The sequence below is a fragment of the Grus americana genome, chromosome 11, assembly GCF_028858705.1.
Source record: "Grus americana isolate bGruAme1 chromosome 11, bGruAme1.mat, whole genome shotgun sequence".
NCBI lineage: Eukaryota > Metazoa > Chordata > Aves > Gruiformes > Gruidae > Grus > Grus americana.
The window spans coordinates 2,380,015-2,395,273 of NC_072862.1; the positions used below are offsets into that span (position 1 = coordinate 2,380,015).

The 15,259-nt window shown below is 41.9% G+C and overlaps 1 protein-coding gene and 1 long non-coding RNA gene across 3 annotated transcripts in view; one reads left to right on the forward strand and one right to left on the reverse strand.

The window, feature by feature from the left end:
* Window positions 1-140: 140 nt before the first annotated feature.
* On the reverse strand, window positions 141-6,080 carry LOC129211137 (histone-lysine N-methyltransferase SETMAR). The gene is made up of 2 exons (XM_054837666.1): window positions 5,984-6,080; window positions 141-4,249 (listed from the first exon to the last, which is right to left on the reverse strand). Exons 1-2 carry the CDS (start codon window positions 6,068-6,070, stop codon window positions 3,452-3,454), a joined length of 885 nt encoding a protein of 294 aa, XP_054693641.1. The 5' UTR covers window positions 6,071-6,080; the 3' UTR covers window positions 141-3,451.
* Window positions 6,081-6,230: 150 nt separating this feature from the next.
* LOC129211531 (uncharacterized) overlaps window positions 6,231-15,259 on the forward strand; it is a 235,950-nt gene continuing 226,921 nt past the window's right edge. For both annotated transcript variants that reach the window (XR_008578856.1, XR_008578858.1), the window contains exons 1-2: window positions 6,231-6,425; window positions 7,366-7,446. This is a non-coding gene — a long non-coding RNA (uncharacterized LOC129211531). The remainder of the gene's footprint in view (window positions 6,426-7,365; window positions 7,447-15,259) is intronic.

Genomic DNA, 15,259 nt, shown 5'->3' on the forward strand with positions numbered 1-15,259 from the left:
CTGTCTGTTCTGTAGTAAGTTGGGTTTGGGTTTAATACAATTGGGGTTAATATAAATCCATTGCTGCCAGCTCCATCTCCACTCAGCATCTCATGTTGAAAGGAAGATGCTGCAGAACGTCTGGGGAGCCCTTCAACAAAACCCAGCCTCCAGCAGGGGGTAAAGGTAATTCTAGCACACAGAAAAAAAAAAATTCCAGAATCCTCCTCTATGACTTGGCACTCACATACACGTGGTAAAAGCTGTGGTAAATATTTAGTGTAGTAAAGGCTGCATTAGCAGCATTAAATGTTTAAGTAAAATCTATGCATTAAACCCATCTATTTTACTGAGAGTAATAGGAAAAGATTATCTTTTTATTTCTATCCTAAAAAGCATGTATCTGCCACAAGAAGGAATATACCTTATAAGGTTTTGCCTAGAGTCAGTTTTGGGGTTTATTCTGGAAAAAAAGCCTTGAAAAAATTACACACAACTCCATATATTGGAAAATTCTTATGACTTTATTTAAATAAATGGTTTCATGATGCTACACCATCAGGTATATGTCAGTCAGTACTCCTTGTGCTGTGGGTAGCACATGGAGGTTCCTGTCCTTCTGTGGAGATGGTGGGATGTGTCCCGTTTGTGCTGGTTTTGTTTGCATAATGGTTACTGTATTTTATTACAAGATCTTTCATTAAACATCCTTGAATTAATCTGATCAGATTTCAAGGGGAAAGTAAATCTCCAAACTTTGAGTGATGACTGTTGAAATATTGATACTCGTTACTGCACTTTGAGAGCAGAAAGGAGGAGGGAGGATTACACAGAGCTCACAGATTTGCTGTGAAAGAGCCCGCTGAACTGCGAAGTGGTAGAGTGGAACTTGATGAAGCTGAAAGGCACCCGAAGGAAAAAGTGAACAGAAATGCAGCAGGTAGAAACAAGGGTCTGTTGTCTTTTTTAGTCCCTTGTAAGGGGATTTTTTTTTTTTTTTTTTTGGTAAAAGGCCATTAGTATCTGCCACAATGGTTTAGAACTCAGTGACAACGTATTATTTCACGTTCTTGCAAGGCCTTTATAATGTGGCTGGCTGTTTTCAGCAGTACAACGCTCATCGTTCTGTGCTGTGGAAGTTTGTTCTAACCAGGTAACTGATACTCGGGTCACTTGCTAGAAACAGCCTCAGCTGGCTGGGACTGAGAGAGGGTAGGGTTGCACAGAGACAGAAGGCTCGGCTGTGTTCTCTGGTTTAAGGCTGGTGATGCAAGGACTAGATATTGCTAATGGTGCTTGGGGGTTTGTGTTTTGGGGTGGTTTTTTTCTTGAATCTGCACTTCCTTAACTACTCAAAATCATGCCAAGTACGTATTCATAACAGGAAGCTAACAAACAGCGCTGTCGTCTTGAAAACCCATCTAATCTTCAGGAAGAGGAATACAGATGGTATGAAACTAGTCCTGAAACTTCTTCCAGGAGGGAAAGGAAGTAGATTGGATCATCCACTTCCAGTCCTGCAGGCTGAAAGTGGCTGGGTGGCTGGCACAGTGCCCTTTGGGGGAAGATAACCAGATAAGCCTCTTAATAGGACAAGAGAGCTTGCAACCCAAGCTCTACTCTGGGATCTAGTGGAGCATGTGTTCAGAATTATGGGACCTGGAGAACTTCTCTTCTGTAGAAGCAGGCAGCCTTAATCGAATGAGGAATAAAGTTAATGGCCACTCAGCTTGTAAATTACTTTTCACAAGCAGCTGAAATCCTTTGGAAGCTTTCTGTACTGACAGAAGTGACACTTAATCATTAACCTGAAGAAAAAAATCACGTGGTAATCTTTATCTTAAACTAAAACCACAGCCATAAGTAAATCTCAACAGCAGTTTGTAACAAAAGCATAAAGATATATATTAAATGGGGAAAAGCTAAACTGAGGTTTATCTAGGAACTATAAGTAACCCCAAAGATGTCTGTTTAGCAAATAGCAAAATAATAGCAGCAAAATGTCCTTTGTCCCTCATCAGTATCAGGTTAATCTTTCAGGTCCAAATCAAAGTTGTCTCTTATTTAAAAAAAAAGAAAAGTTGTCAAAGTCCCCCAGAACAGCTCGTGTGTGTCCGTTTTGTCAAAGGTTATGAATAAAGATCAAACTGTACAAAGCAAACAGCCCAGGGGCTTGTGCCACCGATGCAGCACTGTGGCACGACTGTAACAGTAGCACTGCAGTTTATCTGTCTTGTATATCAAAGCTGGGGGAAATTCAAAACAAGCCTGTTTGAAACTTCCTTAATTTGATCGTTCTAGAAAGCAAGTGAAGTAACGTGCAGTTGCAGAACATACCCCATCCGGGAAGCTCTCCCGTGGATCCCTGGTGCAAGGAGACACTCAGTAAGCAGTGTGCGCACATTAGATCTGTACAAGCACGATGAAAAGAGGCAATGACCTTTTCCCTCTGCTGGGAAAGGACAGGCCTTGCTCAATACTGTCTGGTTCTGTAGGAAACAAATCAGTTAGTAGCTGAAAGGAATGGAATGCTCACACATCTGTCAGTCATTCAACAATGTAAAGTGACAAATTATTGTTGTTCAGATGTACTTTTCTATTTCCTACTTTAATCTATTTCAGAAGTCAGAATAGCAGCATCGTACTGCTTTACACTGCAGTCTGAATTTGCTTCCTGAGTGTGTAATAATAGTGCTGGCAAGTAACATGGAAGTGCTGCTTGCTATTACTGCAGAAATCTTGTTAGATGAGCCATGAGATAGCGATGGTTTAAAAAAGATGGGATGATTGTGCCTCTCAGAGCCTGCAGCACTGTGCTGTTCACACAAAAGCTAAATGGCAATGAAATTGAACTAGTCACTTAATGCCAGATTTTGGCAAGCAGTTAGACATGACAAGATGGAAAAAGGAGGGGCCAAGCGGTTCATCTAATCTTTCTGGGCAGGATTTTTACATCAATAATAGCTATTTCTGTTTTGTGGAACAAAAAAAAATTATAGCAAGTAATTAAAAAAATAATAATTTATTTTAATGGGATTTAAGAAACCTAATGCCCTTCTTGCAAATGTCAAAATTCCTTGGTCTCATTCTCCTGTGCAATTTTCAGTGGCATTTCTCATTGTTATCACATGTCCTTTCTGTGTACCAGCGTTCAAGTTCATTCCTTCTGAAAGGTACAGACTGAGAGCTGCTTTATCATGCAGGAAGCTGTCAGAAGAAAACAAGAAAAAAACACCAGGCCTGGCTTAGCAACTGATTTTGGAACATGTTGAAGCTCCAGTGTTCCCTCCCATCCACCTTGAAAACAGTCTCTAGGATGTTGCATGAAGTTATTCCCAAAATCTTGTCTTTTAGCTGTTACTAAAACCACACATGCTTCCTTGGTGGAATATACAATCAGAGTGTTATTTAACTGCAATTTAACTACTAGAGAAAATTGTATTCATTAGGTATGTGCTTAAGGACTGAAAAGCTATGGAGAGCTCCCTGAACAAGTGTCTGGTGTAGAAAAGAGGGAGCTGTCCCAAGGTAAGAAGGAAGCACATGTGCGGGAACCACAGTAGCAAGGTTTCCTCAATCTGTTGTCTTCCTCTAAGGGTTTTTGTTCTCTGTTAGTTATTGGTGAATTATGGAATCTTCCAGAATAATCATACGAAAGTTCCTCTCCAGCAGAAATATCAGTAGCTGCAAAAAGTGCCAGTTTAGGCACCATTGAGTCAACCCGAACTGGCACCATAAATAAATTTGGTTCACAAGAATGATTCAGGAATCTGCCTACGTTACCAATGTACGTAGGGTCAACAAACGTCTCCATTATCTGGCCGTTATGGAGGTGCTCCCTCACAGCTATAATATAGTTCGAATCCTTTGATGTCTGGGCCTGAATTCTTCTACGTGCCTCATTAAAGCCTAAAACTTCACCAGCATATTCACAAACAAATCTTCCTTTAGCTATGAATTCCAGAGCGCGAAGACCCCACCCTTTCTTCTCAGTCTTGAATACCTCAAGTCTGAATTGCAAACCCCTCTGAACAACCCTGTTTTGACAGGATTCACCACACTGGCACATGGCATTGCATTCAAAAACAGGCCTAGCATACTCCTCCTCTTTGTCTGTAGGCTTGAGACACAAGCTGTTGTAATTTTCACCACGGCAAAGACACGAGCACACGTGAACCACGCAGGAGCTGGTGAGACAAGAACATCCAGGAAAGGTGATTTCAGTGGGGTCAATGTCTCCGTCTGCTCCAGCCACGTTGTCTGGGCTGTACTGCGGAGAGAACAACAGTCAAATCCTTGTCACGTTCAACACTTCTTTCCACAGAGACTACTGGACTTTCAAGAAGTCTGCGTTTGCCAACAACCGATCTCTGAACATGGGGATCTGAAATCATGAACAATTCTTTTTCTTGTAAATGTCTAACTACAATTCTAACTTCTCTAAAACATTTTAAGGAATGCAAACCAGATATTGCATATAGACAGAAAAAGAATCAATAGTGTGCTAGTGACTGGATTTCTCAAAATAGTCTACTAGACAGAAAAAAAAGTCTTAGCAGGAAAAAACATGGCAGCTAATTGGATCTGGTTTACTAGGTAAGATTTCATTTAAAGACTTACAGTCGTTTCCCCCCCTGCAAAATGCTGAATAAGCTACTTACAAAAGTAGTCTATAGCTATTTTAATTCACAGAATTTCAAATGCCCATTTTTGTTCAAAATGAAGATACTCTCAATTTATCTCTTCAATATGTTGCATTCAGACTTGCTCCTGCTAATTCTGTTGCAAAGTGTTGCGCCAGCATACCTCTACAGATGTAGAAAAAAGCAGAGCTAACTACTCTATTGTGAAGGTAAAACGAGAAATGGTATTTGCTTCACCCTAAATTCTGTCTTCAGGAACAGATGTGGTTCAGTTCAAGCAACCGAAGTTGAAAATCAGGTTCTCAAAATTACACTAATGCCCCCAGCAGGTGAATAATTATAGAAGCGTGAATTGTTACAAAATAAAAGCTAATAGAAATCTTGCTGAATTTGAAAATCAAAATATAAAACCAGCTACATGTGTATTTTTACTTTCTTCTCAGCATTCAGCCTGCAAAACTTTATTTAGAAACCTAGAGTATGTGCTATTACTAAATATTACATTTTGTAGGAGCTTATGTCTGGTAGCTTCTGGGTGTTGGGAAACATGCCAGTTCATTCAGAAGTTTCTTTTTTCATAAACATCAGCTTTCTCAGTCATTTGGCTTTACTCAAACAGAAGTTTAATAGCCTCTTATCCGTTCCCATCTACTCCCATTCACTGACTACAGGCTTTCCTATTTCTGTTAAATATCAGCACACCCTGCAATTTAACAAGATTAGGGTCTGTTTGGACTCGATCTTTCTTTTTTTACCCCCAGACTTAATAGAAGCTACTTCACAAAGACTCTCTAACGCCACTGAGGCAGGCAGTGAGGTGTACTTCCAGGAAACGCGTTAGGAACTTGCTGCAAGTAACAGAGAAGACAGCAGAAACCGGACTATACCCGGGAAAGTATGAAAAAAGCTTAAAGTATTGTTCTATATTACTTAATTATACCTTTTCTTGTAAACTGCTTCGGACAGTTGTGCGGCGGAGGCACCTGCCGAGCCTGTCAGGTTTTTATCCCACTCTAGTTCCAGCCCAGGGCCCACGCTAACGCCCTGCAGCGCAACAGCCTGAGTCCTCCTAAAAGGTGACGTCTTAACCGCGCGATTACAATCTACAAAATGCCACACAGCGGGAGAAAACCTGTATATATAGGTAACTGAAGCGCGGGGCGAAGGAAGAGCACGTAAGGAGAGCAGTACCGAGACAGCGTTACCCCGAGAGGGCAGGGGCCGCCTGAGGGGACGGCGCCAGAACACAGCGTCCCTGAGGCGCGCCGGGCCCCGCTGGCCGCTTCTGCCTCCTGTGCCGTGCCCTCCCCGGGCGCGATCCCCGCTCCGGTTCCCGGGGCGGCTGTGGCCCCCGGCCCTACCTGAAAGACCGGCGGGGCCTCCCCGGGCGGCCACAGCCTCACCGCCACCGGCTCCAGCCCGCCGCTCAGGTCCGCCCCGGCCGCCATCGCCCAGCCCCACCCCCTGGCCCTGCGGGGATTGGCTATCCGGGCCGAAGCCTCTCTTTGGTTGGGTGGGGGGAGTGACGTACCGCGTGCGGGCGCGCAGGCGCTGTGGTCGCTTAGAGGGGCGGCGCGGGAGCGGGAGTCCGCCTGGTGTTGGCGGAGAGCCGCCATCTTGTGGCGCCGCTTCTTTCAGCGAGGCCGGGTCCGTGCTGGGCCGCTCGCTGCGGAGGGGCTGGGCGGCGTGGGGAGCTCCGCGTTCCCCCGCGCGATGGGGCTGTCCTTGGCCAGGGCTGGGGGAAGACGGTGTGGCTGCCACCGTGGGTCACTCCCTCCGATGGAGCTGCCCCTCCAGAAACCGGTGTGGCTTTGTGTGATGCATGTGAAAGTGCTCAAACCTGAGTAATTATAAATGTTAATTACAAACTACTGAGTTATTTCTTCATGTGGCTAAGTCCTTGCTTATTTTGAAGTTATTTAGAGTTTGGCTTAGTTGTTTTGATTGCTTTTGTAGATTTTTTTTAAATTCTTCCTGGCTAGGTTACACTTTTAGTTAAACTTATATATATATATTGAAAATAATGTGTTTTGCAAGTTATCTTTTTTGTCATGTGAGTGGGAAGTCTTGTGCTCAAATTCTGCTGGGTGCAGCTGGGCAGTGGGCATAGTGGGCACCTCCTGTCTGGAGATGGAAAAGGGTTTGGCAGATTTTGTACCTCCAGGAATGCAGAGCAAGGCCCTAATCTTCTCCTTAGCTACTTTGTCAGGAGATAATTCAGTCAAATTAAGTTTCTGGATGAAGGGAGATAGGGACCCATGGAACCAAGCTCTGGCTTGATCTGGGAGGCGTCGCCAGTGCTATAGGTGATGTTCTTCTAAAGCAATCGTGACAAAATCACTTCTGTGCAGCGTGATCCTAAGATAAGAGTAGAGCAGTCGTGATTGGTCTCGCCTTGTCTCTTCTCTGTGAAGAGCAAACTGAGCTGTGGCAAGGAGCAAGGACTCAGACTTGTGTTCTTTGGATGCTGGTGGTCCCGTTAGCTTTTGTATTTGCCCCATGGGTCAGTTGTTGTGGGGCCTGAGGTTGAGGAAGCTCTTAGCATCTTTTCACCTCCTTTTTCCCTTTGCGTGAACCATATGTTTTCCTTTTGAAATCAGTTATCGTCCAGAAATCAGCTCCTCTAACTCAGGGGACAGAAGTCCCTGGAGCATGCTCTGTGCCCCTCCAACAGGGTATTATTTGTGTGTCTCTTCCCCTGCAGTGGTTACTGATGTGATTTTCTTCTTTCTGCAACATCCAGGAAATGGAAAGAGTCTTCACCTATTGTGTCCCCTTCCTCCTGCCTGTGAAGAGGAGCTGAACCACACCAGGAGAGGTACAGGTGAGACTGGATGGTGAAGTCTGTGTTTGTGGGTTGGACAGTGAATGGGGATGGCAGAATCGATAGGAAAATATCAAATGGGTTTTGTTAGGATTGAACTTAGCCTCTAAAAGAAGGGAAGGTATGGAAGAGGAACTCCTGGAGGTTGGTGCCTCCCAGTATCTGGCCAGTGTAATTTTGAGGAAGACTTTGATCAGTTTAAAGCTTGGATCAGTGTATGCTGCTATGAATGTAAAGGAAATGTACCTGTAGCATCAGTGCTGTATAACTGAATAGAATGAAAATGACGGAAGGCTTTGAATATGCACTGCTTGTCACTCAGCAGTACAGCTGCTTCCCACGGATGCCTCTGAGCCCTGCCTTCTTGGGGTTGATGCTTTCATCTTTTTGAGCATTTCTCAGCATGAGGTAGGTGGTAGATCAGTTTTCTGAGATAGATGCTGAAATGTTGAGTGATTGCAGATATTAAAATACACTTTGTTTTTGTAGTTTAGGGCTTTCTGTTATTACCAAATTGACCTTTAGATCAAGACACACATAATTTGGCTGCTAATCCTTAGTGCCAGATGGAATTCTTTTCCATTTTTAAATGACAGAAGTAATGAGTCATTACTCTGTAGTAAAAGAAACAGATTGCTTACATGTACAGGAGACAGGGTTTTGGAAATCAGCAAAAGGTCATGGAAAATCCAGTGTTGCCCTCTTGCTCCTTCTCCCACCCGGGGCTTCTATTGTATTGAACTACAGATGAGTTGAACTGTTGAGATGTCCAAGTTGGGTGAAAAATTGATGAAGTCTCGTTTTAATTTGTTATGTAAAATTGTTGTTGAAAGCAAGCTTAAAATGGAGCTGAAAGAGTGAACTGTATGTAAACTTTGTGATGCTGAACTAAGGCACCTGGTGCAGCTGTGAATTTCTTTTGCAATGCAGTATGCTGTCTCTAGGATGAGACTATATGAATCATTTTTCTTTGATACATTATGTGCGTTTAGCTGTTGTTTTTTCTCCCTATATAAATCTTTCTTCTTGTTAATCATTTTTATGACTGTTCTCTGCAGTTTCTCAGTTTTCTTAATATCCATCTGATAATTGGAGTTTGGAAGGTTAACTGTGCCTAGAACAGTGAGTTCATTTGAGACCTGTCTTCACTTTTTTTGTGGCTGATACTATATGTTGTAACAAGGTGGTAGAGCTCAGGGGTGTGTGTATGAACCTGTGACTCATCAGACTGCAAGTGAAGGAGCTGTGCTCAGGATACTGGGCATAATCCGAGTCTAGAAGAAATTAGAGATAAAGCTTCTTGTCTTTTCTGGTAGGCAGAAGGCCCTGGAATGAAGGAAGCTTTTTCGAAGAGATTTCTTTGTAATGTCAGTGTGGTGGAAGCTAAGAAATCTCGAGTGATTAATACGTAATGCAGTGATCTTGCATATTTGTGGTGTCCTCATCAGTAGTGTTGGTTGGAAGGGAACTCTAGTGCTCTGGTGCAACCCTTTCTTCAGCTGGGAGTGTTGGCAATACTTGATCAGGTCAGCTGTGGCTTTTTTGAACTGACTTCTGAAAAACTCTCAAGGCCTGAGATTTCACAGCCTCTCTGGGTATTGGTTTCAGGGCTCTACCAGCCTCCTAGTGAGAGTTTTCTCAAAATGTCAAACCTGAACTTCCCTAGCTGCAGGTTTTTGCCTTTATGCCTTATTTATCACTACTAAGAGGAGTTTGACTCTGTTATCTTTGTAATTACTCTTAATAGCATTCCAATAGATTACCCCATAGCGTCCTCCTTGCTGGAATAAACAAGTATAAGTGTCTCAAATTTTTCTTGTTGGTCATATGCTTAGTCTCCTGATCATCTTGGTAGCCTTTTGCAGGAGCATTGCCAATTTTTTATGTATCTTTTGAGCTGGAGGGCTCACAGCTGGCCACAGCTTGCCTTGCTGCCTCATCATGCCAAGTAGAGAGCATTAATAACTTCCTGGATCTGTGTTGCCCCTTGTGTAGCCTGGCGTGAGGTTTGCCTTATTTGCAAAGAGAGTGCACTTTGGGCTTATTTGCAGCTTGGCTTCCGTTGTAACCCCTGAGGTTGTCTTTGATGGGATTGCCACTTGGTCAGTCTTCGGTGCATTGGTGTATGGGGATACTCTGCCCCAGGAATACTGTTGTACTTGTTTTTTGTTTGTCTGGACCATTGGAGTGTTTTCTGTCTCAGACTTGCCTTAAGTTACTCCAAGTTAGTAGGCCATGCAAGTTAACTCTGAATTCCATAGCATAAAAAGTTGTTTGCTGCCTGCAGCAGAAAGATGTGATCAGAAGGCGGCCTTTCACTAAAAGTCTGTTTGAAGGCTCCCTCAGCTTCCTGTTTTCCTATCGAACTGATCTCTGGAAGAATAAGGTATTCCTTTTAAGTATTTTATTTTACATTGCACATGGTTTCTGTCTGACTTTGTTCTGAATAGGCTATTCAGATAGTTCTCAGATATTTAAACTTGCTATTTTACTTCAAAAGGAAATATGTCTCCTCTGTGATACACCGGAGATGTTTCCTGCAGGAGACCTAAAATGCTTCTTAAGTCATGGCACTGAGCGCGGATGGTCTGAAGGGACTTTAGTCTATCATTCCCAGGTTGAGAGTTTGTTAGCTGCCATATCCATGCTCTCTTTAGGTTGTATCTTCTTCCTTCTCTAGCTAATCTTAGATACTTTTTTTTATTATTCCCTTGCTTACAGACTATTCTCTTTGTGCTGCTCTTCTTCTCATGTCAGGTTTAAATTTTCCTTTGATTTGACCTTCATTTCTGGATAATCATCTCCATCAGGTTAGTGGGCATGTACTCTCTATCCTTCTGCCAGTCCATTGTGCATCTATTACAATATTGATTTGCAGAGAGTAAAGTATAAAAAATCAATATTCCATTAAGTGGAGTAGAGTGACAATGTTCTAAGGCTAGTCAAGTTCAAAGACTAGTGTTTAGACAAAGGTGGTGTTTTTTTTTCCCCATGCGGCCTTGGCTTGGCAGATAAGCTAAAACGTATGCATCCTGTTAGGGTTTTGTTCACATGTGTTCATGGCTGGAATATTCATTACAAACAACCAAATTTTAATAAGTGTTGATAATGCAAAAAGGTACTTTGATTTATTATGACACTTGCACTCAATTGTTTTTAGCTAATGTAAACCTCAGAACAGTAGAATATGCATGTTCTGCAATGTATTTAGGCAGGATATACAGACATGAGCAATCTGATATTGCATACCAGGGTTTTAAGTGCTCAGCAAATTCTGGAAAGACCAGGTGTAAAGATTCCTACCACAGACAGGTGATAAATGCAGCTCCCTTGCCTGTCCTTTTGTTCTCTGCACAGCAGTCTTCCATTTGAAGATGGGGATCAAAACATACGTATTTTTCTACTTCCTACTTTTGAACCATTCTCAGTGAAACAAGTCCACAGTTACTTTGTGTTACTTCTACTTTAGTATTATTCATATACATCTAACTGACCACAGATATTATTCCCCCACCATGCACTGGATTGCTGTTACTATCTTTAAAAAAATAAATACATGAATACTTTCTACTAATTGCTTGGCTAGGAGACCAGGCTTTGTTCATTTACAGCTCAATTCATTTATGCTTTATAGCTTGTAAAGTACATCAAAGTACTTTATGGGCTGAGAATTTGAAATTATGAGAGACTGCAGTCTTTGCAGTGAGTCTACTGTGGCGTTGTGCCGTGGAGTCGGGCTGGCACGCTGCCTGCTTTTTGCAAGGCCGAGCTCATTATCTGTGAGTCACACCTGGCCCTCACTAAGTTTGGAAGCAGGACTTCTGAGGGTCAGTCCTGAGCCTGGGGCTCCTGCCTGGTGAAACTGTCTCCTGCTGTGTGCTAATGAGCTGGCTAAATCTGCCATAAGTAAATGGTTGCTGGAATGAAATCTCTGGTAATGATGTTTGTAAATCCAAAGGAGGAGAAGTTGAAGATCAGTTTATTTAAGTATGCCTTAGCTGTGCAGAGAAGACTGACCTTGGAAAATGCTGTGTTTGAATAACATAGTTTATCAAAATATCTCCAAGTGCTTTGCAGAGATAGATGAACTTTGTTTCCTTTCTTGTACAGATAAGAAAACTGACGTAGAAACACATGAAATGAGTTAACCAGTAGTTGAGCTATTGTTCTTGGTTATCACAAAGCTTTGCATTTCATCTGTCATCATATACTGCTCTTGCAGCATCGCGTAGATAATATGGACCATAAATCTTTTTGCCAATATACACACTCACGAAGTCTTGACTTTTGTATGAGTACAAAAAGTTATATAACTTAACATTTTATTACATCCTCAGATGTAAACAAAGCAAGTTTAGAACAACGGGAACAATTCAGATCTCACCATGCAAATTGCTTCCTGATTAATAGCAATGTATTTCTGTGAAAATTAGTCTCAGGATGTATTTCAGTTAAATAAATTCACACCTATAAAGTATTTTGGCCTGACAGAGTAGGTGAGCCACTTGCAAAGACTAGACAGATCACCTGTCTGCTGGCTGAAATTATAATAATGTTTTGCAGGTAATCTGTCCTGTGTATATTAACCTACTTTTGTTAATAGAGGATGCTATGTAACAGCATTCCAGTGTCCTGGTTTTGGTTGAGATTAGAGTTAATTTTCCTACTGGTAGCTGATGTGGTGCTGTGTTTTAGATTTAGTGTGAGAATGATGTTGATAACACACGGATGTTCTTAGTTGTTGCTAGTAGTTGTAGTGTCGACACTACAAAGTCAAGGACTTTTCAGCTTCTCACGCCCTGCCAGGTGCACAAGCAGCTGGGAAAGCACAGCCAGGACAGCTGACCCAGACTGGCCATGGCGATATTCCCTGCCACGTAATGTCATGTGCCGGATATAATGGGGGAAGGTAGCCAGGAGGCAGATTCACTGCTCAGAAACAGACTGGGCATCGGGTTGCTTGGGGTTTTTTCTGCATGTGGTGAGCAATTGCATTTGTGCATCATTCATTTTGTTATTATTGTTACTATTATTATTCTCTTTCTTTTGTTATCCTATTAAGCTGCCTTTGTCTCAGCCCACAAGTTTTTTTCCATTCTCTTCCTCTTTCTTTTGTTATCCTATTAAACTGCCTTTGTCTCAGCCCACAAGTTTTTTTCCATTCTCTCCCCCATCCCCTTGGGGGAGGAGGGGTGAGCAAGCGGCTGCCTGGTGCTTAGTTACCCGCTGGGGTTAAACCACGACATCCAGTTGAATAGATTTCTGTGTAACAATATTTCTTCAAAAGACACTCATTGCTAAGTGAGACATGGAATTGCCTTGCAGACTGAAGGAATTTCTTCCCTTTCAAGTGCACATCAAATTTATTCTGTGCTTCCCATCTGCCTTGTGTGCAAAAACTTCATTTGACATTGGTGACCTCTGGCAAGCCCTATATAGATAAGGAAAATGTATTTGTACACCATTCAGGTACTTTATGGACTACATATGTAACAGATAGTTTCAACCGACTGAAACCAGTGCTTCAAATTGATGTATTAGTATTGTAGTGTTCTTAGCAAACTTCTGCTGCAGAATTTGGTTCACAGTTTCACTTAACGTGCTGCTGCTTTTCAACAGTTTGCCAAAGACAGAGCTAGCTCTCACAGGAAATGAGTAAATGAAGCTGAGAGAGTATCAGTGTAGATTTGCTGGGCTGCCTTTCACCAAAGTGGTTGTGCAGTTCCTTTGATCTTTGCCTATAGAGGCTAGTTCAGTTTATGGTTAATGTGGCACAGTAGCTTTTGCATTTTTAATAGGTTGTGCTTTTAGTGTCTTCAGTGTCAGATGTATTTGACTGGAGTTGGAGTTGCTGTGTTCACCCAGCAAGTGCTTTCCTGGCCGTTCAGGTTGATATGTCGTTTATGTTGTTGGTGACCCCCATGTATCATGGAACACACAGCTGAAGCCAGACTGAGGTCAAGCTTCAATTTTCTGTTATAGCTGACAGTGACAATGGCATCTTGTCACTGTGGGCTGCAGCTTGTCGGAAGCTCACTGGTTTGGTGTGCATAGAGCAGTCACAAAGGTGGTTGTGATCGATGTGCTCGTGGTTATAAAGGTGTGTATCTGGTGTCAGGGTAGGGTTAGCTGCTGCTCAGAAAGTCACTGGTAGCTTTGCATAGCTGGGTTTTGAGGGGTATCTAAAGTTTATTTCAGGGATACATGTTTTTCTTAGCCTTCACATTGCATGTTTATATATAGAAAGCAATACTGACCTTTTGTGCTCTGAGACGTGGCTGGTCACTGCCGAGGTTTACGCTGCACGCTGTCAGGAAAGGCTCACAATGCAAGGATCTTCAGATTTCTTTTGTTTCATGAAGATGTATTCCCCTACTATTAAGGATACTCCCCTGACCCCACTTTGTTTTTCTTTGAGACACAACTTTCTAATCCCTGGTTATGATAATTAGATCATGGAAAAGGACTGTTTAACTGCCTCTGGTTTTCTCCAGGTCTATGTTAGGCTGTTCTGTTGAGTAAGGATCCCAGATAATGGATGAGATTGTACACTTGCTTTCCCTCCTCCTCCCTTCCCTCAGAATCCCTATTGCTTCTGCAAACCTTCATGACTTTGCCTCATCTCCATACACCATAAAATATGGTGTAATGAAAATTTCTTATAATCAAGTCTTTTTTTTTTTTTTTTTTTGCTTCCTTAGGTTCTTGTTCTTCATTTCTCATTGCTAGTGTGACCTAGTGCGTGTAAATATTCGTGTTGGTGTGGTTCTTTTCAGTGGCTTACTGTCAATTCTGTTGTGTGTTGTACTGTTCAGGGTGTCTTCAGACACACGTGCTGTGCATCAGCCATATTTCCAGTCAGTGTGAGCCCAAAATCAATGTAGGCGTAGACAGAAATGTACAGTTTCATCTTGGCAAACACTGCGGTGATCTTCCAAGCTGTAAAAGATGAGCATGCAAAGGCTGTTGTGCTGAATTTGAAATGAACTCAGTGCACTCTGAGAGACTGTAGTGTTAATCAAGTTTTATCTTGCTGGTTAATATCTCCCGAGAATTGTTGGAATGCAGGTCATCTAAAAATGCACGTAAGCTAAGGCTGATGGACAACTATACTGCTCTGTGAATAAAATAGAAGATTAAGTGAAATAATTTTTATCTCCAGCAAATGTTGGGTCAGGAATGATGGATTGTGGAACAAGTCCTTCCAGTTCTTGTCACACGCAGCATCTTGGTCTGCAGCCTTTCCTATATTAAATGATTTGACAGTAATAAAAATGGGTTATTTTCTTTATTTTTCAAGCAATATTTCCTTAATATATACAGAGTTTTCAACCTGATGATTCTGTACTATTTATGCTTCCAAAACATTTTATTTTGCATTTTTTTTGTATTTGCATTGTTGAGAAAGATGTGTTGCAAGAGAATAAAAAAGTCCCTTACCTTATCTTGCTGCTCCATAACTGTACTGTGATTTAAGTGAAATCCATAATTTTTCCTTGTTGGTATGACAACAGAAAACATAAAGGTGAAATTAGAATAAAAATGTAGATCAATGTTAACTGTATGTGCTGTAGCAGTTAAATAAATCACTTAATGATTATAGAATAATAATTCAGTGTGGCATGCAGTCAAACAGAATGCTTTTAAGAGGGGAGGAGCAGCATAAAGAATGAATTATGTGTGTTTAATGTAGTATTTCACTGTGATAGTAAATCAATTCCCTTCATCAAATTATATGAACATATTTATGAGTATGTACGTATCTAGGGCAATTAATAAGCCATCTTGTATAGGACTAAGATATCTAGTTTTG